Below are 24,945 nucleotides of genomic sequence, written 5' to 3'. Positions count from 1 at the left end.
GAAAATCACTCCCCCCTCCCCTTTATCCCGGCTATGAATAAGACGCTAACGTGGGAGCCAAAGTTTAGTGCACAGTGTTGAAAACCCGTTCTCACACTCAACCACACACACACACACACACACATAAAATGAACAATAAACAAGTCGCATTTACGTCTGTGAGTTCCAAACTCATTAAGCGTCTGGATTCCTCACCTAAACAAGAGGACACAGTAAGCAGGTGTGCGTTGTAGTAATACAAGGAAGGCAGGCAGATGAGGATAAAGTGACATCGAACAGTTTTACTGAGACCACCGAGTCCTAGAAACGGGAAAAGAAAAAGCTTCAGCTCATAAAACCACTCTGCAAAACAAGTTTACCAAAAAGGTGTTTGTGGGGGGAATTCAAGTTTTTTACTCCAGGATGTCTCTCACGTGGAAGATTTTAGTGACGATGATGGCGTGCAATGTCTCGGTGGAACAATCTGACGGAGGGCCGAGTCGTTCCCGTCGGGATCGGGAAGGATTCAGGGGGAGACAATAACGTCTTAAGATGACAGGGATGAACTCTTCAAGCCCCAAAATATGACGTATAAATAGTTCCCGTCTGCGTTCGGATATCACTACATCGCTGGACAGAGATGCTTCACAATCAAAACAACTTGGTTTAAATAAATACAACAGATGAAAAGATTTGAGATTGAAATCCCAACGGAAAGGAAACAAAGCGAAAGGGAGTCAAACTGAGGGTGGACAAACTCTGCAGGAGGCCGGAGACGACGCCGGCGTCTGCTGTCAGACACTTAAATGACATAATCACCAAGGAGCCGGTCTGAAGAGAGTTTGATTCATCTGCCTTTTCTGCGTTATCACCGATCCAATATGTGATAACGGAAGAATCAAAGCCTCGTCCTCAGCCTTCGCACTGAACAAAAACAGGATCAGCACAACGGCTGAGCAGACCCATCACAAGAACATGGTACAAGGGAAATCAATGATTTGGCAGCTACTAAAGTGACAGCCCCCCCCCCCCAAACAGAATTAGGATTAAATACCATTTGAAGAAATTTAAAACTGTGTAATACAGCCCCCATAGGAAGAGAGCAGACGTACATTAAACCCTGCCCCATCATTTTAATGTCCTTCAGTCCTTATTGGCAGCACATATGCACACATTAACAAGCGCGCGCAGAGACACACACACACACACACACACACACACACACACACACACACACACACACACACACACACACACACACACACACACACACACACACACACACACACACACACACACACACACACACACACACACACACACACACACACACACACACACACACACACACACACACACAAAATACTGGTAGTGTGATTCAAATCAGTGAAATCTTGTAGAAGTGTGCTGCGGGGGGTTGGTGGGGGGGAAGTGGCCGAGCGGCGTGACGCCTGCAGAGGTCCGGGTGCAGTGGGAGCCGTACAGTGAAAAGGTCCGTGTCCCCCGTTGTACCAGCCGGGCCCCCGGACGCACGTTTGACGTAGTCGGAGGGGGGGAGAAAGAAAGCTGTGGTCCATAGTAGCTCGTCCGGTTCATCGCGAGACAGACAACACCCCCCCCCCCCACCCGTACAAAACCATAGCAGCAGGTGGAGCTCGAGTATCTCCGTCCTCGAGGAAAAAATGTTAATAATAATAACAATAATAATACGTTTCCACATCATCCACGTGGAAAGTGAGCTATGGAGATTTAGCAGTTCTGGGAAGTGGTCGAGTGTCTTTTTATGCTTTCTGCTTCCCTCCATCTCCCCCCGAGACAATCAAGCAACCAACATTGTCTTTTGTTGTTTAGTCGCGTCAGGCGTCTCCTCCCCCCTCCCCACAACCTCCGTTTTGCACATTGTCCCTGCTCCCCTCCATTCATCCCACCCCCCCCCACCCGGCGGCAAGTCTTAACCCTGCCCCCCCTGCTGTCCTTGTCCCCCTCCTCCTCTCCCGTCTCTCGGGTTGAGGACTAAGGGGCGGGCAGATCACCGCTCGGGTTCCGACTCCAGGGCGAGGACGCGTTTGCGCTCGCGGCACTGCTTCTTGTGAGCGGGCCAGTCCCTCTGCTGGCACTGGGAGCCGCAGTAGCGCGCCACCTGGCAGCGGCCGCAGATGTTGAACTCTCGCAGCTGCGGACGGACACGGAACAAAACATAAATAAATCAATCCCGACAACCTTGATAAGATAAGATTTCCCACATAATTCCCCTCAGAAAACCCCGTCTCTGTACTTACCCTCCTCTCGATAAGTGAGCAGGGGGGGTAGTGGCACTCGTAGTAGGTGCAGGAACACTCCTCCTCCTCCACCAGCTCCCCGTTAGCGTTGTAGTAGCGCGTGCGGCTCAGCTCCAGGTACTGCTCCTCCACCGGGTCGGCCGGGACCTGCTGGATGGCCAGCCAGTACAGGGACTGCTCTCTGGACAGGGGGGAGGACACAGAGGGGACATCGGTGAACATCCGACACACAGCCTCTAGTCTACACATCTACAGGCCCACACCAGCACACACTAACTTCACTCTCGTACCTCTGCTTGCTGGAGATCTCCTCCGGCTTGGGGCTCCAGCCGACTGGCACCAGCCGCAGGTTGTCTAGCCGGTTGTCCACTGTCACCGAGTTGATGTGGATGACCTGAAAGCTGGGGGCGATGCCTCCTCGGTGCTTCTCCCTGGAGAAAAGACGCTTACAGTCAGATGACACCCACGCTCATGTTGATTGTTGACCCCTTTGGTTTAGGTGACATGCAGTGTGACCTCTCTGGGCTGCGAGTTGAGCTTTACGGTCGAGTCTAGCTTGACTTTACTGGGTGAGAAAACTGGGCGAATTAGGTAAAACGTCAATTAAAATCACACCTCCGCGAGCAACAGCCTGCGTATGAGAAACGCGACCCGAGCTCATTATGATACGCATAATGTGGAGATGTATTGATTTGTGCTCTGGGCCAGGGCCCAACCTTACACTGACGGGGAGCGAGTCCTGTGTGTTACACTGGAGATTCTGACTGCAACTCCCATTTAGAGTTCAATTAGCCAATAACACTTAAATGTGTACGACAGGACTACTTCCTGTTGCAGTGTGCCGCCTCTGTTTTACTTGCAGCAGTGTGACCCAACCGGCCGAGCTGTGGGCCGGTAAATTACAGGGTTAGAGCCAACGTAGTAATTATAATGTTGGTAATCACAGGTCTGCTTTGTGTGCCAGTGGCTTTGTCTGCTGTATATAGTATTAACTTCACACTGCATCAACACAATCACTGCTATTTATTATATTAAGATGAGTCCAAACCCTGAGCACAACATAACAGACGGCCTTGTTTGTCAACTTTATCACTTGTCTGCTCACACAGGGCTGGTAAGATGGTTGCCGGTGTGTCAGCAGTAAAGTATATGGAGCCTGTATTGGTTGATCTCCTATCAAGGATGCTCCCAGGGCCGAGCGTCTGTCTGTGTGAGACTGAGAGACTTACCAGAGCAGCTCGTGCAGCGGCCTCCCCGCCCAGCGGCCTTTGCCAATGTCAAAGGCGTAAGCAAAGATCTTTGCTCCGTTGCCATCAGCGTCGACCTCCATGCGAGCCTGGAGACAACATTTAGAAGAAGCTTAGAATGAGGGCTGAATTACAATGTGAAATAACACAGCTTTAGGGTGAAAGGAGAAAGTTTACCTCAAAGGCATAGTTCTCCACAAGCGGGATGTCCTGTTCATCAATCAGTGTGTACTTTGTCTGAAACAAATGGATAGAAAAGGTTTATTATCTAGTCAGTGACACTTATATCAGTGACAAATATGACCCGAGTCACACACACCTCAGCCTAATCTGTTAATAAGACAGCTGATAAGTGTAGTTTCAGGGCAGTTAATACACCTTTACACTCCTCAGATCGGCATGTGACGGTGGCAGAGACACACTTGATGAGTGGGGCCATTCTGCCTCAGTGGGGCTGCAGACGCACATGTCAGGAGACCAAAACACGAGTGTGTGACGTGGGGATAACATGAGCACGCCTGGAAGTGTGGTTGGTGACATCACGGACATTGGAAACGTCCATCAACCGACTTTCCGTTACAGACTAGAAAGTCTGCTTGTTCTAGGTTCCGTGTCACCAGACAAAAACCGTTTCATTACCCATAAAAAAGGTAAATGTTCACACGGATACGTAACTTCGGACAAAAACACGTTGTTAGTCTAATACCGTGTGTTCATCGAGGGGTTGTGGCGCTTTTGTCGCGATGCACACACACACACAGCATGGCTTCCTCATTGCACTACAAGTCACACAGCGCGAGCCGTTTCATCTGGATAACACAGCTAGCTGCTAACCAGGCACCACAACAGTCGCCGACTGTCGTACAAGCCACACATACTGCTCTCGTTATGTCTTCCCCATCGCTACACTGCATCATACACACAACTATTAAACAATGAGCGCGTTTGCATATATTGGGCAGTAACAGTGTTTAATATTAGCCGCTACCACGGGCTGCTACATGCTAGCTAGTGTTAGCTTCACAGCGACATGAGACGGTGTGGTGGCGGCGGAGGAACAGAAACGCAGCCCGGCCGGCTCCTCCGGCAGCCTCGGCGCGGCAGATACGCGACCGCAGGTAACTGACACAACCACACCGGCTTGTTAAACGTTTAAGCTGTAGCATAGCGCCGACACATGTCCGCCAAAACCGTTTTTCCAGGAGCTTTTCTAATCCTGGCGGGCCCTCCCCCGGCCGCACATGGCAGCCCTGGAATCCAACTCACCTTCCCGGCCACACGGCCGAGCCGAACAATCCCGAGCTTGAAATCCGACATCAGGCGAGCGGGCAGTGGCAACAAAGCGAATGTTAAGATCCAAACAAGGCGATGTTCAGGTGTAAAACCGTCGAGGCGGACCCCTGGCCCCGCCGCGATGCCAGTTAAGGTAGGTGGGAGCTATACTTGCCCGGACTCCGGAGCTCTCCGGCAGTAGGCAAGCCTCCGTGATACACCGCTGCTGGCGCAGGAAGGCAGAGAAAGCTGTGGGGGCGGAACATGGAGGCTAAATATTGTAAACCAATGGGAATACAGTTCTTGAAACAAGCTGTCCAATCAAAAGTGTTATCATGTTTTCCAACACGACGCGTCTGACTGTGTCGTCCAATCAGAAACAAGTACATGCTAGACTCGCCTGTACACGTGACCGACACCAGACATTTTCGCGCGAAATAAGCGATCGGGATGTTTGATCACAAGCTCCCCGTAGGGTGGGCGTCTGGTGTGTACTTTAGAAAATAAATGATCAAACAAACATTGCATATATCTGTTAAAAACGTTTTACTCCAGGCTCAACCAAGAAACTCACTCTCATGACTGACACACATTTTACCTTTGATTAACTGCTTAACCCCAGAAAGTCTAGAATGTTATTTTCAAAGTGACAGCATGATTGGTAGTAATGCTGCCAAAGTTACGTTTACAGTGCAATCTGTCTTGTTAAAGTAAAAGTTCGGAATTTTACATATATACTCAAATATGCTGTTTCTTGCGATTGTAAATTACGGGAAATGCAAAGTATATACATTACCCAAATATCAACACTGTCACCTGCTGGTAATTTGCCGGTACTGTTACTTTAAAGAAAACGAAACAGATGTGCTCAGTAGTGGAAAAGTGAACTATCTATTCTTTGTAGTGCTTTAAGTCCCAGTGTTGCAGTGATACCTACACAGACAACCAGGCGGTAACATTTACAGCATCATTATTTCTCTCACTGACATTATTTCTCTTATTTCTGCTTCTTTGTCAATTTTGACGTATTTTCTGCCTGGACCCACACAAACTGCTACAATATATCCTGGCAGTTACTCCTGAGGGCTTATCTCTCTATGATACTTTACAGTGTGGCCTGATTTGTGTATCAATCGCTCCAGAAAGCTACGAACCTGGGTGAAGGCTTACCAAACACTATCAAACACTGTGTAAATTCACCAGCATCACCTAAATATGTTAGTGTGAACAATGGCATCCCTGTTCCGCTGCTATTCTCATTTCAAAGTAAAATGTGTTGAGACACACCTGACCGATATCAAGTCTGAGCCAGAAGGCACAACTCCTTCCTGTCAATCACTCCTATCCAGTTACCTATAGGGAGGTGAAACTGGGAGGAGTGGGGGGGGGGGTGTGTGTGTGTGTGTGTGTGTGTGTCATTGCTCTTGTTGGTTTGAATTTCCAGTAATATGAGCTCTTTTCTCCCAAACCTTTTTGTGACGTCAACACATGGTCTTTGATGTATGTTAAGACTGAAAAACGATAGGGACCGGGGGGGATACAGAGAAGTTACAAACCCATGCTAAACCCAGTGTTACTGCTTTGTTTCAACCTTTCCCCACAGTTCATTGCAAGAGATCTCAGGAAACAATCAAGATTGATTAAAAAATGGTCAACATCACTTTTTATTTGCATTTTCTTTTGGATTTTTACGATATTTGGCATCACATTTGTTTTTTTTAGAGAATAGCTTGGCTACAGGTGAACTACTTTACTTGTAGCTGTTTAGGGTAGTGCTAATGAAGGGCTGGACACCGAGGACTTAATCTGGACTTGTGGAGAATGTCCCCTGAATGTCCTGTTTAAGCCTCTAATAATGTTTAACTCATCTTAAAACTTGAGTATCATAATGACGTCATGGTGGGCACCAAATGCCACAAGTGTGTAAATAAACAACTAATCGATCGAATCAATCAATCAAAAAGGTTCAGCTTAGATCGTTCCAATGTGTTTTACAACATAATATTATACGTCACGATAGATCATCGATGGATACGTGACAAAACTCAGGTAAAATGTGTGTTTTTGATTGATCTTGTATTGTTGTCATTCCTGCTGGACCCAAGCAGCCTTATCAACACACACACACACACACACACACACACACACACACACACACACACACACACACACACACACACACACACACACACACACACATCAAACAAGGTGAAACCGGCAGACCTGCTGACCTCTGCTGTCCGCGCTACTTCCGTGTTCCGCTCACCTGTTCCACCTGTGTTACTGCGTTACAGCGTAGCGGAGGCGAGGCTGCGTTCCTGCTCTTCCGGTGCACCTGTCGCGCTCCGGTGCCATGACCGACGACTTCATAACCTGCGATCTAATATGCAAACCGGCGCCAGGTGACCGGGAGGAGACCCCGAACACCGACAAACACCCCGAGATGGATCAGGACGAGCCGATTTTCAGCGTGTTGAACGGTAACCGCGTGAAACGTAGCGAAAACAAGCTGGTGGCGGACACGACGGCGAGCCGCGCCGCCGCCACCGATGGTGGTGGTGCTACATCACCGGCCGCGACCACCTCTGATACCGAGTCTGGGATCTTCTCCGGTGAGTGCGAGCTGTGTGTGGAGCACGAAGCGGAGCTGGATTGGTTCTGCGCCACCGAGCAGAAGCTCATCTGCCCCCATTGCGCCATCGTCGGCTCCTGCCACGGACACACGGTGACCCCTCTGGCCGCGAGAGTAACAGCAGTCCGGGTGAGTGTGCGTGTGCGTGTTTCATGTCCACTCTTACTAGTACACGCTTATCATGTGGTCCTAACCTGCTGACTGACATGTGACGTCATTTGTGTTTCCATCGTTGGGGAATGATCCATCAGCTGATAAGGTAAACACTGTTATTTGCTTAACATGGCAAATAAACCAGATAAGTTCCTGTTACCTGTCACAAGTTCATGTTACCTCAGTGTGTGACACTTGTCCTTATGTTTAATGTTACACACTTACTCTAGTTAATAGTTTCTGATATGAGATTTTGCCTGGAAGAATTACAATAGTTTAGCATATATAGTTTATAAGTAAGCGGCCTGTCATGAGCTCTGGCCAGACGAAGTGATGACGTCATGAAGAAATATGTTCACTTGTGTGCTTAATGCTTATTTCTTGGGTGTGACACGTTTCCAAGTACCACTGTGGTTTTTCTTGCACCATCACACTTGACAGGATTTTCAAGTTGATTGTGTTCAAAGGTGATGTGCTCAATCAAGAACCGCAGCATGTGTGTGTGTGTGTTTGCTTCTCCAGAATCAGCTAGTGGACGTGTGTGAGAAAATCCAGCTGCAGGCCCTGAGGATTGAACGTTTTATCAACCACACGCTGACAATCAAAGAGCAAAAGCTTCAGGTCTGACCCTCCAACAACGATTGATTATTAACTTCAAAAACCCATGTGATCTCCTCTGGACGTCTCCCCTTGCCTTGATAGTGATTCTCCGCTTCTTCTCCTTCTCTTTCTCCTTCTTCTTGTGTGTAGTCGGGGGCGAGCAGGGCGAGGGAGCAGGTGCTGGCCCAGGTCAGTGCGGCCCGCGAGGCCCTGGAGGAGGAGGAGCAGCGTCTCCTGGAGGAGGTGCAGAGGGAAGAGGAGCGGGTGGAGCAGTGTCTCCTCACCCAGAGGGCCCACTGGAGCAAGGCCTTGGCCAACCTGTCGCAGACGCGCTCCGGTTTGGTGCACACGCTGACACACTCGCCCGACGCCCAGCTGGCGGTGAGAGATGGGACGGGGAGGAAAAGGGTTAGGGTTCGGAATTCAGGGATGAATGGGCATCATTGTGGGGAAATATCTGGGGAACCTGTGCTTAAGTAACAGTATCCAGATAATGGCCGTGATGATGAATAAATAGGCTACAATTATGCACAGGATTGTCATTGTTTACTTCCTGTCTTTTCTTTCAGACCAGTGTCCAGGAGATAGCAGAGAGGTAACCTATCAGCATCATGTGACACACGAGTGAATGTGTTGTTTCTGCTCAATCCACTGCCCAGAGAAGTGACCTGTGCTGCCTGTGTGTGTGTGTGTGTGTGTGTCAGGGTGGAGGCGGCAGAGGGTGCTGGGGAGCCGTGTGACACAGAGCAGCTCAGCATGAACCCAGGCTGCAGCGACAGCAAGCTGCTGAGGGGCCTGTGGGCCACCGCCGTCCTGCTGGGGCCAAACGGTTTGTAGCACACACCTGACACACTCCAGGAGAAGCTACTGTGTTATTACATACTGGCAAACTTAAGCTCCCAGTTATTGGGAAATGTTCGAGTATATCACACAAAACCTTTACTGAGACAGATAAAGCTCCTTAACCCCTCATTTCCCAAGATTAAGATCCTAAGATTACTTAAGAATACAACATCTGCTTGTGTAAGGCAGCAGACTGTGACGTCTAATTCATCCTCTTCCTTCTCCTCATAGCGTATGGTTCAGCCTATTTAAAGTTTGACGAGCGCACAGTGAGCCCTCTCCTGTCCCTCTCTGATGACCTCTGCACTTTGACCTTCCTCCACAAAAAATCCCGCGAGTCCCCACCCTACGACCCGGCACGTTTCGACTCTTGGCCCAACGCTCTGGGTTCGCCCTCCATGTCGTCCGGCACCCACAGCTGGGTCATCGACGTGGACAAGAGCGGCGCCTTCAAGGTGGGGGTCTGCTACGCCAGCCTGGAGCGCAAAGGCTCCGGAAGCCAGTCACGACTGGGCTCCAACGCTCAGTCCTGGGTGCTGTCCCACTACGACGGCGAGTACTCCTTCTGCCACGCGGGGAAGAGCGTCCACCTGCCAGTTGTGAGGAGACCCAAGAGGATCGGGGTTCTCCTGGACTGGCCGAGCGAGACGCTGATGTTCTACGAGCCGGAGTCCTGCGCCGTGCTGCACTCGCTCACGCATCACTTCAGCGACCCCCTGCTGCTCGCGTGTGCCGTCGCCGATCGCAGCATCACCGTCGTGCACTGACACACAACGCCAGAGCATCACCTGGCGCCTGGGCCGCTTGGGGACAGACTACATTTCCTTATATGTAAATACGATCAGCAGACTTAAAGATGATTTGTATTTATTGTGATGTACTGATTCACTATTTTGTACTGTTTTTAACAATTTAATGTATTTAGATTTCTGTACCTGTCCATCCTATTATACAGTAGTTTTATTACAAAGTTGACGGATGTTATATTGTTTTCTATTCAGTTTAATCAACAGAATGAAGATTTTAATGAACAGTGTTGTTTCTAGGGACAACTTGTTCCTATATAATGTGTCAAAGAGAAGTAAACACATGATTCACATACGTGTCCAGGTCAGCTGTGTCATTTCCTGATTTTGCAGTAAAGATTTCCACATCTTTGCTCTACAATAATGTATTTTTACTGTTTTTTTTAGTCATCAGTATTTCCCCAGAGCAGCCCAGATATTGTTCTTGTTCTCGTGGAGATGTTCTGGTGTGACTGAGCCAGCTGGGGAACATTCCTGCACCTCAGCGGGATCATGTGATATGTTGACAGAAGCGCAGTAGACTTTGTTGTTACACACTGTTCTTTCTCAGGGCCAACTCGTGTTTAAACTCATTAAGAAAAAAGTTGGAAAGGGTTTTTGTTAGGCAGCTCTACGTAACACCTGGAGATTTAAAAGAGATTAAAAGTTCTCATTATACTCAACATGAGCAGGAAGAGAGCCAAGATCTCTGACTTATTAGGGGTTTAGCCTGAACGCCACTAGGGGGCAGCAGTGACAAGAGGTAGAATCCTGTCCAACCATGGACCTCAGCCTCGTTTAGTCAATACACCAACAGGCTGCTTTAGAAATGTTTAAAGTTTAGACAATTCTCTTATATAATGAAGATCCAAAGTAATTCAGCTACCTGGAAATACTCACATGTAGTTTAACAATGTCTCAAGTCAAAGGTAGATCTTTATAAATTCCATTAACATGATACAGAACATATAGATGCATTTAACATTGATTGAACAAATGATTGCACAAATGTAAAGAGCAACCATAGCGAGTATTTGCTCCGTTGTCAGCAGATTGTGTTGAAAGTGGATATCCTCAGATGTGGCAATTTTGTGGGGTTTCACTTCTTTTAAGTCGAACATTTGTACAGCTAAGCCTCTTAAACATCCTCTTTCCCTCTTCCCATTTAGTTTGAGTTTATGTAGGGATTCCATTTGTTTGAAGATGGCCAGTCAATTGTCATTTTTACCTGCTGCACTGAATACTCTACCCACAACATGCCCAGAGATGAACAAAAGAAAATTAGAACATTAAGACAATATAGAGATTTTTAATCCTTCAGTAGAATGACACCATAATAACTGGGGTTCAACTGAAGGGTCTCCAAGCTTAAATCATAAACACATTTTGAATGTGCAAATCTGCAGATCATAACTTTATATTTTCAGTGCGTAGCATTGGGAGACCTGCAATGTCAATAGGACATTTCATAAAGAAACGATACACATAATCAGTGTTTTCATCCATTGCTGAAAAACACCACACACACACGTTCTCTCCCAGAGCCGTCAATCTTACTTTGACAACCCCTTAGGTTTTCCTCTTTTTGCTCTTACTAAGGATAACGGGCGGCGTCTGGATGTTGAGCTCTTGTCGGAGTTGGACCAGGTTTTGCTCCCATCGCCTCTCGTAGAACACGTTAAGGACGCAGCGAGCCTGCCGGCCGCTCTGCAGGGCCCAGGGGCCCAGATCAGACAGCAGGGACCAGAGGCGACTAGGAGAAGGTGACATGGGGGGGAAATAAATGTTACAACTAACTTATGATGAGGAAGCTTGGCAAGATAAATCTCTATTGTTCTTTATTAGAACAGGGTAGTTCACGATGATTGATTTGAGGAATGGTGAATGACTCAGAGAGATTTCCAGTTACACATACTGGACATTTTGGGGAATTACACCTCCTCTTTTTATTGCTCATCTATGTGTATTTACTTTATTTTATGACTTATGTCCATCCATCCATTGGCTGTAACCGTTTATCCTCTAGTGGGTCGCCGGGTTTATTACTTGTGTTTAAGTTAAAACATATACATATATAACAATCAGTCAAGAAAGCTGCAGTACCTGGAGTCAAGCTTAAGTGGCCCCAGTACAGCGCCGAGCACACACATGGGAAGCCCGGTGTTGGCCGCTTCAAACACTTTGACTGCCACCTCCCCTGAGCACAGCAGCCAGAGATCAAAGAAGAGAAACAAACCAGAGAAGATTCAAAAGTTTTCACACCCACAGTTGATCATTTACAGTCACGGGAGTTTTACCAGCATACAGCCAGAACACCTTCAAGCCCATACAGAACAGTGCATTGTGTGTCACGCGAGCCGGAAACCTGATAACAATGTTTGACTATCCCGCTCTTCCCGTAATGTAATCAACAGTACTATTGTCTCCTCTGTATACAGCCACTTGTTCTTTCTGAGAGTAGTTCCGCAATAAACCCCCAACAGTCTCAACTAGGGACGTCATCTTCATTTTCACACTCACCCAGGATGCTGGTGGGCATGTCGAGTAACGTGTGTAGCATATCGTGGACCTCTCTGTACCTCTGCATGACGTACGCCAGCTCCTCATCGTCCACAAACTTCACATCTGCCCTGGAATCGGGGGTCACACGCTGGAGGGAAAGGAAGAAAATGTGTTTATTTTGCACTTAGTGTTCATAAATGTAACGCCACAGCCGCCTTTTTGCTGCTTTACAAACCCGCCGCCCCCCCAGCTCACGTTGTCGTCCAGGAAACGGAGGTATTCTCTCCCGAAAGAGCCGTCGGGCATTGATGCCATCTTGTCCAGGTCGAGTGTAGACAGTCGGATTCTGGGCCTCTCGCTGTTATCAGCATTTAACACCAAGCCAGACAGAAGAACAATCCCAACCGTCAATCATCGCAGAGACGTAAAGACGCGCGAAGACAACGTGACATGGCAGCATTTTATAACACTGACGTCAGGATGGTGTAGCCCTCGGGGTCGTTCCTCATCTGGTCCCTGAGGTTTATCAACGCGGGGTATCCCGTCGCCTCGCCCAGCACCGCCACCATGTCTGTGTGGTGAACACGCAAGAGTTTGACGTTTTTAAAGGTGTGGACTTGTTGCTAACGCTCCCTAAATCATCATGTTTCAGCAAAGACGGCTTATAATATACAAATACACACTTTTATCCTTGATTTGACTATTATTTAAACATTTATATGCAACCTAATTTCAAACAATGATTATTTTAAATAGTTTTGTTTTAAATTGACACTGTAGAGAGTGTGAGAGACGGAGTAATAGAGATAAATATTGAAGAAGAAAAAAAGGGGTTGTAGGGGTGAAAGTAAAAAAAAAAAAAAGATGCTGGGATCCTTTTACTTTCTTAATTCCAGTAAATTCTGCTGTTTGTATTCAGGCCGACTGACTGAATCTCCATCTCCATAGTAAAACACACTCATCTATCCTGTCTGACTGGAGTATTGTCTCTTTTACGTGTATTGCCTGATCAACCAGTACAAGTTAGACTTCCGCCTACAGTAATAACAGTGTTGTGTAACTGTCATCTCTTCCGACAGTTAAACCACAACTGGGGCCTTTCATCTTTTCTTTGTAGAGTTATCATACTATAAAGAGAACAAGAGTCTCTAAATGAACAACACATGAGATATGAAAGTTGGTTAGAGTCCCTTTGGAGTCATATTTGGAAAGGCAATCAACTGAACTGTCACGCTCTTAACACCCAGATTGTTCAATAACCAGTGGTGGCAGTTGTATCACATCATGCTTGACTACATTCCAGGAGCGTTAAGGGTTGTGAAAGAGTCTGACAACACAAATGACTGATGACATGTGGCCTCTCACCGTGTCTGTAGGGGTTGTGCAGCGCCGCCACCCCCGAGCCCACAGCCAGTAAGGCTTTCTGGATGGGGGTGGTGGGGATGTGTCCTGGGTACAGCCCATCGTAGCAGCCGCCTGTAAACTCACTGCTACTGTGCTGCAGGCGGACACACACTGCTGAGGCAAAAAGGTGGAGGAGCAGGATGAACATGAACAAGAAGACTCTGGAGAAGAGGTGGTGTCCAGTCGTAAGACCGACTCAGCAGTGATTAGAGGAATGACATAGATCAATTGACTAGTGATCAATAAACAATATCCTGATGCAGATTGTGGAGCCAGAAGGGAATTTCTAAACCCAACATGTGACTGTGACTTTGCATCTCTGAGGTCAGCCAAATGAGTGCACTTCACATGACAGCATGACTAAACTAAACCACTTCACCTGAAACTTAAGGAAATACTTAACCTCATTGATTATGTCTGACTAACACAGATGGGGGTTTCCATACACATTCTGAGCCAGGCACATACTGAGGAGAACAAATGTTTGCTTTTGCTTTAAAATAATAGAATGATTTAGAGAGATATTAGGTCAACCTGCAGGGATTCTGTGCTCGCTGGTTGCCCCTCCTCATTGTGCCTTTAAACTAGTTCAGCACACAGTATTGACCTGATTTTTCCCTGTTAAACATTCACCTCTTCCCAAATATGGACAGGGTTCAACTTGGAGTCAGTTAAAAACAGACTTTTATGAAACTAGGACACAATCCCTCCAGTATTGTTCATACAAGTGAATCATTTTAGAAAAAAACACTGCATCAGATTTGGGTTAGATCCTTAAAGCCATCCGTGTTCGTTACATGTGGCCCATATTGTTTGTGTAATAGAAAGTTGCCGGAATGAAATTTAACACTTTAAACAGGTCTGCTCTTTTCGGTCTAACTTTGAATCGTTTCGCCTTCATATTCACAAAACTGAGCTGGAGTTAAGTGGATGAAGTGACATCAACCTGTAATGTAGCTCCTTCATCCATTTGTTTGCCTTATCACTGCATTATGGGTATGAATAGTTCGCAAACACGCATACATACAAACACACGCACATCATGTGAGATCATAAATCAAAAACACAACCAACTCTACTTCAAACACACAGCATTTTGGCAACTATAACTCTTATAGGCAGAACAGAAAGTCCTCTTAGCTGCACCATCATGCTCATATCTGACATAAACAAGTCAATTGGCAAAACCTGCGTCATCAGTAGTCTCGTCCAGTTCGATGGAATAATAGCGACTATTTGCAATGCGTTCAGTGTCGTCTTAACGTCATGTGCTCCCATTCTCCGCAGCACTGTGTCATTTGAAAGTGGCACCAAATTTAACTGTTTGGCGATCCCCCGCCACACATTATGTGTACCGTCTCTTTTGCTAATGGTAAACACAGCTGTTCTGCCCTGCCATCACAGTTAAGTTTAGCCTGTAATAGTCAGCTGTAATAGTTGAAGTTTGCATGCAGCGCCACTATCGGTAAGGGGTAATAGTGTGCCGCGTGTAAACATTTATTTTAAGTCGTATTTCAATTTTCTCATGGTTCAGATTTTCTTTTTCTTCCGCCGCGTACCGCCGCGTACCACAGTTTGAGAATACTAGCTAGCAGTGTCCTCTGCTAGCTACATAGCTGAAGTGTGTGTACTGTGTTCGTTCTCTGGCACGCTAAGAAACTAGCAGTAATTTCTAAGAGCAAACAATTCAAACAAAACATTGTTAGCTGTTGTCTTTGTGTGTATTTATTGCATTTTGAGGCATACCTTTAGAGATTAACCGGAGCGGATTTACCCATTGAAGAGTTTGACGACTGCACAGCCGTGACATTGTTGATAACGCCATATTGCGCGTGAGCTACATTGTCAAATGCTGGCATCCAGCGAAAGGGCGGGGCTTAACTTTCAACAGCATTCTGCATTGATCCACTTTCCGGAGCGGGTCCCAGTCCAGACACACTGGCGCGTACAGCAAGCACACAGTAAACAGTGCCAAAAGGTTGAGCTGTCCTTTAATGGCCACACGGTATATTCGTATACTCGTACTCTGGTCACAACGAGTGCATTTAGGGGGCAAAGGTCAGTAATCCACGTAGTTTATGTACTATTCCCTCGGCGACTTGTTCACATAACCACTTGCAGCTGCTGAGTCACTCGTATCCAACAAAGTAAGTCGCTTAATCATCAGCACTGGAGATAAAAATGTGAAGTACAATACACCGCAATACACCGTAGTTGAAATTGAGTAATTTACAGAAACACTATTTTCAGCAATCAATGATGTAGAAGGAGACGCCATGAGCCTGTAGTTGCGTAGTGTCTTCATGAACAAGTAGAGTGAGAGTGTTGGTGGCTTTTGTGTACTCCCTCCTCCTATGCTCTCGATATGTGGGTGTAGCGAGTAGCGACAAGAAGTATAGTGAGTATGCAGCTATTACTAGTTACTAGTATACTGGGGATCTGCTCTTTACCAACGAGGTGAGTTAAAATGTTCGGGTTTTGTTTCAGAGTCGATCAGAGAATCAGGCTGAGATCGTATATTACAATATTTCAGTGAGACCATGGCGACACGCAGAGCTTATGGGCGGATGTTTACTGGGTTTGGAAGCTTTATTAACAGTTTGGTACAAACACTTTTGGACAGACACACAGACATTTTAGAGGGACACGCACTTTGGCGCACACTGAGGGAGAGTGTATGTCTCTGGCAGGGAGAGAGAGACGTTTAGGATCACAGCTGTTGTTGACTTGCAGCGGGAGTAACTGGTTGTTGTTTTTTGAATGACCATTTTGTATCTGAACTCTTTGTATCTGATGTTTGGGCGTCGTTTCTGTCTGATTTTGGATCACTTTTAAGACCTTTTAGAGAAAGAAACATTATGACTGAACACGTGAAGCGGGCTGATATCTCTTACAATATTTTACCTTGAGTCTTCGTGTGTTTTTCCACATTTCAAATTTTAAATCAATATTGGTTTTCTGGCTGTTTGTAAAGTTTTAGCTATGTATCTTTTCCCCAGACGTATTTTTTAAATTTTTTTATGAAACGGATCTCTTTGTCTGGAGGGTAACTATGCGACCAGAGGTTGTTTTCTAGGATACGTGGCGCCTCTTTATACGTGTTTTCCCAGGATATCTAATTACTACCCTGTAATTTCTACACACAACAGCCTGGTTATAATCACCTACCCACTCGTTCTTGCTCTATTGTTTACTAACATTTGCCTTTGTATTGTGGTATTTTCAGCTCAAAAGAGTTTTCTGACGTTTGGTACAGCTGCTTCATTCTCTACCAGCTCTGTTTGAACTCGGTTTTGAAATGAAGTGACTTATTGCGGCACTGGAGCTTGCGAAATCTTGTGGACTTCTGCTGTTACATCACATGCACTGTTATGAGATTAGAAGTGGTAGTGGCGGTTTAATTTTTTTAATAATTTCCAAGGAAAAGAGAGATAAGGTTCTGAGAGCGTTGAGTTTCAAGTTTGCACCTTGAGTTTTTCCCCTACCTGGGGGATTTGGCCTGCAACAAAGTTCCATGATAAATACAGAAGTAACCACATCAGGAACATAACACCTGTGTGACGTTAGGAGGGAAGATAAAGTAGGTTCCTGCAGAAGATAACAAAGTGAATGGAAGCGTGAATATGCTTGTTGTTCTAGTTCTGAGAGAGATAATCTGGAACCAATATTAAACAAATATAAACACACCCAATATTAAACAAATATAAACACACAATTAAACCAAGGTGTCAGTGTGCACATGTTGAAATACAAATTGAATTTGCTTTTCAAAATTACATTTTAAATAGAAGCATTTTGTATAAATAAAACAACATTTGCTAGGCAGTATTACTGTGACTATATAGTAGTGATAGTCACAGCGAAGGAGTGTATTGCTTGTGTCTGGTCATGTATGTATAATTACTTACAAACTCATTCTAAAAATGAAGGGGTTCTTTTGGTTCTTTTTTCTGAGAAGGTGAAAGTGAAAAAGGGTTGTGATACTGCAGCAGCAGCAAACTGTGGTCATGATAACCTCTTTACAGCAACAGCACAAAACTGTGACCTTACATGGAATTCTCAGTGAATCCTGTCTGACGAAGCCAAACTGGATGAAATTGCTGATATTGTGGATTCTCCGAGTCACGTGGACATGTTTGGATTAACTCTCCAGCAAACATTACAAAGTAGTGGTGAAAATTACTAGATCAGACCAGAGTTCTGAAGGTTTTTGGCTCTGGCAGTGTCCAGTCACCCTGCTACATAAATGACTTGCATGCATGAAATTTTTGTACCCAGTGTTCCCGAGTTTTCGATAAGCAGTGGGAAGGTGTAAAATGATGACACCTGCCGGTTTCTTAAAAAAACAACAATAACAAATAGCTTCTGGATTCGCAGTAATGACTTTGACGATTTGTTAAGATGCGGTCGTTGTGCAATTAGAGCGCATTCCTACGTTCTGCCCGTAGAGGTCAGTGTAACAACGCCCTCATGCCAAAACATATTTCTGCAGGGTTGAAGGAATCTTGAATCTAGAATTTGTCCTGCACGTACATGTGAGGAACTTGTTTACCAAATTCATTTTGCTGCAGGATGCTGGAACACAACACTTCTATTCTCCCAGAGCTTGGAGAGTGCACTGTACTTATTTTTAGATTAATAGATCGGTTAGATGCACTTATCCGGGCAAAGCTCCAATCATTATTTCTAAAACCCTTTCCTCTCCCCTCTGTACAGTTTGCTGATCCCTTTGTTGTTTAGCCTGAATAGTTTTCCATAAGTTTGAATGTTTTTCAATGTTATTTGACTTGCAAATGATGGTGCACTGCATGTCCAGACAGGCTGAAATATGAATTGTGTATGATATGATTGCTGCGTTCCTGAGCATGTGTGTGACTTGTAGAAGGGCTAAACTGAATATCATGGGTGGACCCACAATCATTCCACAGACATGAATCAGCCAAATGTTCTAGCTGTCAAATCACTCTTCTCATGGGTTTGGACTCCCATGTGATGATAGTTGAAGTAACAATATGGCCTGTTGTGTGTCTTTCACAGGCTTGAGCCACACAGATTGATGGAGAGGAATGGCCCGTATCTCCATAGAGTACAACAACTCCCTGCCAGGGTTCCCACACAGTGTCCTGTCGGTGCCCATGGAAAATAAATACAAATGTCAGAAATGTCTCCAGGTCCTGAGGAAGCCGGTCCAGGCTCAGTGTGGCCACCGATTCTGTGTGTTCTGCTTCACACAGCTCACCAGGTAGAACTCCTCAACCTCCTCATGCTTCCTAAAGCAGTGTGTGCTCTAAACCTTCCTCTAATGTTGGCTCTGGAAAACTCTGACCTACTCTGTCATGCTGATACACATCAGCACACCAAGCGCTGATCTCTGTGGAATCTTAGTCCCAAGATATAAATCACAAAGTGCAGCATCATGCTCCACGTGATAGGATCATAGTGCTCAGGTCAATGAGTTACACAAGGCTCTGCACTGGCCAATAAGAGACACTCTAGTATCACTTTCTTCAGCCTGGCAGGACTTACTGCTTAATTGCATTTGCAGCTCTGTCAGTTCCCAGAAAACTGCACAAACCCAAGATAGTAATTATTAATTTATACTATCACAATGGCTGCTTTCTCGTTCTTGCTTATGCTCCGTGCAAACGCAAATAAAAGCCCTCTTTCACATTTTGTTTTGTTTTTCCCCCTACTAAGCATGAGTGAGAGTCAAATGTCGAGGTTGATCAAATATTTACAATCAGCTCCTGTGTTGGTACTTTCCACAGGCCAAGGTCCTGGTTGGGTGCTTATGCCTGAACTCGTGATAAAGTCTGCCTCGTGATAAAGTTATTGGGCGGCAATGGAAAGCCGGAAAGGCCGGGAATGAATTTGGAATGAAGTAGCATGAAATGTCTCTGAAATCATGCATGAATTCAAGTGTATCACAACAGCTGCTGTGAGATGCCATTCAAAATGATAAAGACAGCTAAGCTCCATATGATTTGCACATAAGGCAACATCATCAACAGGTCGCTATGGAGACCTTCATTGTTGTTTTTGCCTGAATGCTGATCGATGCTGTGCATCTATTATACCCCGATTCATGCTGTAATGGATCTGCTTGTGTGTGACTTGACTGTAATAATGTGTCATCCTCTTCTCAGCTCGGGCCCGAAGCCATGCGAGGCCTGTCGCCAGGAGGAAATGTACGAGGAGCCTATGTCCATTCTTACCACTAATGAGGTAAGAGGCATTTTTAGCCTTTGCTCGTCTTGACCTCACACACGCACACAAACATCCTTGAGATGAGACACAAGCACATTTCCCATCAACCCTTACCCCAACCCCCCCTACACTGCTTCTCTCTCCCATTGTAATTACGACAAACAGGATGTGACTGAATGAACTCTTTGTGGTTACCAGGCATTCCCTGACAACGCAGCGGGGCGAGAGATAGCAAGTCTGCCTGCCAGGTGTCTCAATGAGGGATGTGAATGGACAGGATCCATCAAAGAGTATGAGGTGAGGGATGATGTTTCATACTGTTTTCGCTGCCAGTGTGGATGTATTATGTCTCACTGTCTGACCTTTTGTCTCTGTCCTTTATAAATGTATGAATAAACAAACATACCCCACCCACATAAACCCGCGTGGTTACATGTTTACTATTTTAATACAAAATCTCCCTGCATGCACTGCATTGTGAGGGATGTTTTGTTCAGCTGCAGCTTTTATCACAGAAGGTTTAAGAGGAAGTGAAACCGAACACGCCCCCCTTGGAAAGTCCCTGCATCTGCTGCATGAGACGCGCGGAAAGCACCGAGAGGTTAAGCGGCAGATTGTCTATTGTCCACTGAGAGACATAACAGAAGTGTTTTCACGCGGGATTTACTGACCTTCAGACTAGAGACGTGAAAACAGAAACATGACGGAATAAGGGTTTTGCTGTAAAAAGCCCTTAGAAGGATGGGATACCATTGATTTGTTTCTGGCAGCTGGAGTCATTCATGTGCGGTCAAGCGGCTTATTAAAGGGACCAGACGCTGTGTGTGCAGAAGGGAGTTATCTCACACAAGCTTTTTTGACGGGCTAAGAGAGTTAAAATGTGATCACACTCGGCAAAGATTTCAGATTATCCTGCCGCTAGCAAAATGGCCGCTGCAGCACGAGCGCTACGACTTGCGCTACAATTCCGCAACCGACAAGCAGAAGTTTGGTTTTGCTTCTTTGTTAATGAGGAAACTTTGTGTTTGTGCTGAATGGTGCAGTTATGCTGTAGTACGTGTGCGACATTTGTTGACTGGGAACCTTGCTGCTATTTCTTGCTAGCCAAACCCGTGCCGGAAAAGAAACATGGTTGGGTCGGGTGCGACATGACAAACCAGTACATGTGGTCTGGTTTTGGCTTGAAGCTCTTGTCACTTTCAGATTAAGGTTTGTCTAGCGTAACAAACAAATGAGTCAAAAGGAAGAAACGGGTTATCCTACCTTTGCATGTGGCTCCGCATGTGCTCAGACAGGGGAAACAAGTAGCTTCCTTCTTCCTTTCCAATAAGCCCCACCCTCCACACCAATCCCCCAGCATTCCCTCTGCTTTCAGATGAATGAATTGAAAGGCTTATTTGCTATTTTAATTTTCTGTTTTTTGTTATTGTTCCCCTGTCTTCCTTTTTTCTTTCACACGCAAGACATTACATTATTTTCATGCAATTTCCTCTCACGAAGTGCGTCTGTGCCTGTTTTTGTTGGCAGGCTTGGAGACAATTGTTGACAAACCTGACCCACTTTACCACATTGCAGCCGTCATTACTTTCAACCGATCACAAAGTCGTGTTTCAGGAATCTTCTGTTCTGAGAAAGGCATTTAGACAATGAGAATGATGTCGGGCTGTGTCAGATCTGCAGACAAAGAGTCTCATACCTAGAGTGATAAAGATGCTGACATACTGCTAAGGAATGTTCTTATCCGCCTCTGTCTCCAGGCGCAGCATGAAGGCCGCTGCGAGTACGAGCGCGTGAAGTGCGACGCCTGCAAGAACCTTGTTCTCCGCACCGAGAAGGACAGGCACAATGAGAGGGAGTGTGAAGCTCGGACGCTCAACTGCAAGTACTGCAAGTCCACCTTCAACTTCAAAGAGATCAAGGTGAAACTCGGCCCGTCCCTCTCTCTCTCTCTCTCGTGTCGTCTGTATGATCTTGGAATGGGTTTTACTCACGCTCCTGTTCTTGTGTGCGTGTGTGTGTGTGTTTCAGGCCCACGATGAGATCTGCGTTAAGTTTCCATTGCAATGCAAAGACTGCGGCAAGAAAAAGATCCCAAGAGAAAAGGTTCGGGCTAAAAATGACCTTGAAACTCTCCATGTAAATTCTCATGTAAAGTTACACAAAGCACCCGTCCCATCTGTGATGAAAAACGAATGTGTAACTAAGCCCTATAAATAAATATTGTCTTATTCAAATTGAAATGAAAGTGCACATAAGCTATTTCGTACTCAAGTAGAAACTTAATTTTCTCCCAAGAACGTTTCTCTTTCACATTGGTGCTGATGGCTCACACACTCATTTACCTTCTTTTCCTCCATCAGTTCAGTGACCATAGCCGCTCCTGTGCCAAGTCAAAGGGGGCGTGTCCATTCAGCGAAGTGGGCTGCAAAGCTGTGGTACGTGCCGCGACCTCATCAGCTGTCCTGTGATGTCACACTTCCAAGAAGAATAACATCAAAACTAGGACGACTCAGTGAACTGAATCATTTGTTGCGTCTTTGTTTCCCGCTCAGGTCGAGAACGGGAAGCTCAGCGACCACGAGCACAGCAGCACCATGGAGCACCTGCGTCTCCTGCTGCCCATGGTTCTGTCCATGGTGCGGATCCGAACGGAGGCTCCCGGAGTCGGGGAGTGGCAGGAGGACTCTGGCCTGGGCCTCTACAGGGCTCCTGAGGAGGGAGCTGGTGTGGGGGGCGGAGCCACAACGTCCACGCACTCAGTTGACATAGATAAAAAAGTGCGTTTCAGTTGATGCGATGCCGTTTTGTCTCCCATCTTCTCTTTTCTCCCACCACCCTAACTGAATTTTCCGGCTGCGTTGTTGACAGGTAAACGCGTTGGAGAACATTGTGTGCGTCTTGAACCGAGAGGTGGAGCGCAGTTCCATCACAGTGGAGGCTTTCTCGCATCAGCACCGACTGGACCAGGAGAAGATAGAAAACCTGGGTAATAAAGTGCGACAGCTGGAGCGGACGCTGACCGTGAGGGACCTGCAGCTGGCCGAGACCGAGCAGCTCATGCGGGAGCTGCAGTTCTGCACCTTCGACGGCATATTTGTCTGGAAAATAACAGACTTCTCCCGTCGCAGACAGGAGGCGGTGGGAGGTCGAACACCTGCCATGTTCTCACCAGGTCAGCTGTTAGATGGATTACAAAACCGGCCATTAAATCATCACTCATGCTCTATATTTGCTCTCTTCTTTGTTGGTGTTAAGTATAGCATACAATGTAGAAGGGAACTTCCACAGGCACACCAGTGTTTTCATTTAGGGAGTGTGAGCCACACCTCCTCTCCCATGACGCCAATGCTATGTCATGGCTTACATTGTCCATTCTTCTTCTTCTACAGCTTTCTACTCCAGCAAGTACGGCTACAAGATGTGTCTGAGGCTCTATTTGAACGGTGATGGGACGGGCCGAGGAACGCACCTGTCGCTCTTCTTCGTGGTCATGAAGGGCAAGTGTGACGCTCTGCTCAAGTGGCCGTTCAGTCAGAAGGTGGGCCAGCTTCCCCTCCCCCACCCCGACAAACGCATTTCTGTCTCTCGAACCCCAAACGAACGTCTCTTCTTCGTTTCTGTTTTCTTTTTTCCTCAGGTGACTCTCATGCTTTTGGACCAGAACAACCGGGAGCACATCATCGACGCGTTCCGCCCCGACGTCAGCTCCACCTCCTTCCAGAGGCCGATCAGCGAGATGAACATCGCCAGCGGCTGCCCGCTCTTCTGCCCGCTGGCTAAACTGGCAGGAAAGAGTCCTTATCTGAGGGACGACACCATATTCATCAAAGCCATCGTAGACCTGACGGGGTTATAGGCTGTGGAAGCCACACCAACCTGTATACAACACATATATACCTATATCTAATAATATATATACTGAACTAATGATATGTGATATTGATATATTTACACTATGTGTAAATCAAATCGCATAGCAACATTTATATCACACCTTATGATATTTAAGGGCTTATTTTAGTATATATTATATACTTATATTAAATATTTAAATACTATAATTATTTATAGTTTAATTATTATTATTATATTAACAGCACTTTTACGCAGTAATGTGTAATAGTGTATATTGAATTTAAGGGTAAATCTAAATGTAATCGCTTACAGCAAAATACAAACTGATAGACCATTTGTCCTCTCATGCTCGAGTTAGATCACAGTCCTGGTCAAAGGGATGAGTATGTGAGTGTGTGTGTGTGTGTGTGTGTGTGTGTGTGTGTGTGTGTGTGTGTGTGTGTGTGTGTGTGTGTGTGTGTGTGTGTGTGTGTGTGTGTGTGTGTGTGTGTGTGTGTGTGTGTGTGTGTGTGTGTGTGTGTGTGTGTGTGATGGTAGACTGGCTTACTGTACGCCAATGATTAAACCTATGTAACTGATTGGTGATTACACATTTTGTCACCCTCATTGGTGGAGAGCTATGAATAGACTTCTAACCAGGGAATATAGATACTATGCTTTTATATGGTTATTACTAATCTTAATTATAATCATACCCTCACTTACTAGGTGTTATAATATGCAATGTTATTCACAGGATTGATTCTACAATAAACACACAGCGTAAACCAAAATCATGTGCTTTTTCATCTGTTCTGATGTTTTGTTTTTTCTGTATAAGAGACGTTGGGCTATTTAGTATTTATCCTCCTGAGACCCTGTGTCCTCATATGTGGACATTACCTTTGTCTTACCTAGACCTTATATATCACTGTGCTCAACTTTGACCTGTTGTCCTAGTGCCCCCCTAGTGGTATAAATACCACTTTGGGTTGCTAGGAAACATAGGTAGACTGATGTTACAACACCTTATGTTACAGGACGGGGTTGTATGTGAATTCCATCGCTTCACACTTCACACGTCAAGCGAGGAGGCTGTGGTTAGGGGTGATGGGGAGGACAGAGGTGAATGGCTTATCTTTTGGGGTTTGACATGGAACAACAATATTTGTTTTTCTCACTTCCATAGAATTAACATTGATATTGTT

General features: G+C 45.9%; 4 protein-coding genes across 5 annotated transcripts; 2 read left to right on the top strand and 2 right to left on the bottom strand.

The window, feature by feature from the left end:
• Positions 1-630: 630 nt before the first annotated feature.
• zmynd19 (zinc finger, MYND-type containing 19) lies at positions 631-7,109 on the bottom strand. Its single transcript, XM_076163737.1, has 7 exons — positions 7,044-7,109; positions 4,772-5,026; positions 3,683-3,742; positions 3,488-3,594; positions 2,549-2,689; positions 2,259-2,439; positions 631-2,152 (listed from the first exon to the last, which is right to left on the bottom strand). The coding sequence occupies exons 2-7, from the start codon at positions 4,820-4,822 to the stop codon at positions 2,009-2,011; spliced, it is 684 nt and encodes a 227-aa protein (XP_076019852.1). The 5' UTR covers positions 4,823-5,026; positions 7,044-7,109; the 3' UTR covers positions 631-2,008.
• Positions 7,110-7,130: 21 nt separating this feature from the next.
• On the top strand, positions 7,131-10,104 carry bspry (B-box and SPRY domain containing). Its single transcript, XM_076163733.1, has 6 exons — positions 7,131-7,538; positions 8,085-8,183; positions 8,313-8,543; positions 8,732-8,757; positions 8,867-8,991; positions 9,237-10,104. Exons 1-6 carry the CDS (start codon positions 7,131-7,133, stop codon positions 9,770-9,772), a joined length of 1,425 nt encoding a protein of 474 aa, XP_076019848.1. The 3' UTR covers positions 9,773-10,104.
• Positions 10,105-11,083: 979 nt separating this feature from the next.
• coq4 (coenzyme Q4 homolog (S. cerevisiae)) lies at positions 11,084-15,984 on the bottom strand. Of its 2 annotated transcripts, none has more exons than XM_076163735.1 (7): positions 15,443-15,984; positions 13,658-13,810; positions 12,767-12,863; positions 12,548-12,650; positions 12,311-12,440; positions 11,894-11,987; positions 11,084-11,543 (listed from the first exon to the last, which is right to left on the bottom strand). In XM_076163735.1, the coding sequence occupies exons 1-7, from the start codon at positions 15,519-15,521 to the stop codon at positions 11,360-11,362; spliced, it is 840 nt and encodes a 279-aa protein (XP_076019850.1). In that variant the 5' UTR covers positions 15,522-15,984; the 3' UTR covers positions 11,084-11,359. The 2 variants fall into 2 exon arrangements, with proteins under 2 accessions (XP_076019850.1, XP_076019851.1); XM_076163736.1 differs by having other exon boundaries at positions 13,658-13,807.
• A 65-nt stretch (positions 15,985-16,049) lies between these two features.
• On the top strand, positions 16,050-24,531 carry traf2b (Tnf receptor-associated factor 2b). The gene is made up of 12 exons (XM_076163732.1): positions 16,050-16,153; positions 18,734-18,938; positions 19,843-19,921; positions 20,102-20,200; positions 21,661-21,822; positions 21,932-22,006; positions 22,264-22,338; positions 22,456-22,680; positions 22,772-23,075; positions 23,293-23,441; positions 23,541-24,185; positions 24,296-24,531. Exons 2-11 carry the CDS (start codon positions 18,763-18,765, stop codon positions 23,757-23,759), a joined length of 1,563 nt encoding a protein of 520 aa, XP_076019847.1. The 5' UTR covers positions 16,050-16,153; positions 18,734-18,762; the 3' UTR covers positions 23,760-24,185; positions 24,296-24,531.
• The last annotated feature ends 414 nt before the right edge of the window (positions 24,532-24,945 follow it).

This window comes from Genypterus blacodes, unplaced genomic scaffold (genome assembly GCF_046128005.1).
Source record: "Genypterus blacodes isolate CSIRO-AG114 ecotype Tasmania unplaced genomic scaffold, CSIRO-AGI_Gbla_v1 ptg000133l_1, whole genome shotgun sequence".
In the NCBI taxonomy this organism is placed as follows: Eukaryota; Metazoa; Chordata; class Actinopteri; order Ophidiiformes; family Ophidiidae; genus Genypterus; species Genypterus blacodes.
The sequence above is the reverse complement of the archived record's forward strand: the minus strand, read 5'-3'. Positions and strand labels throughout refer to the sequence as shown.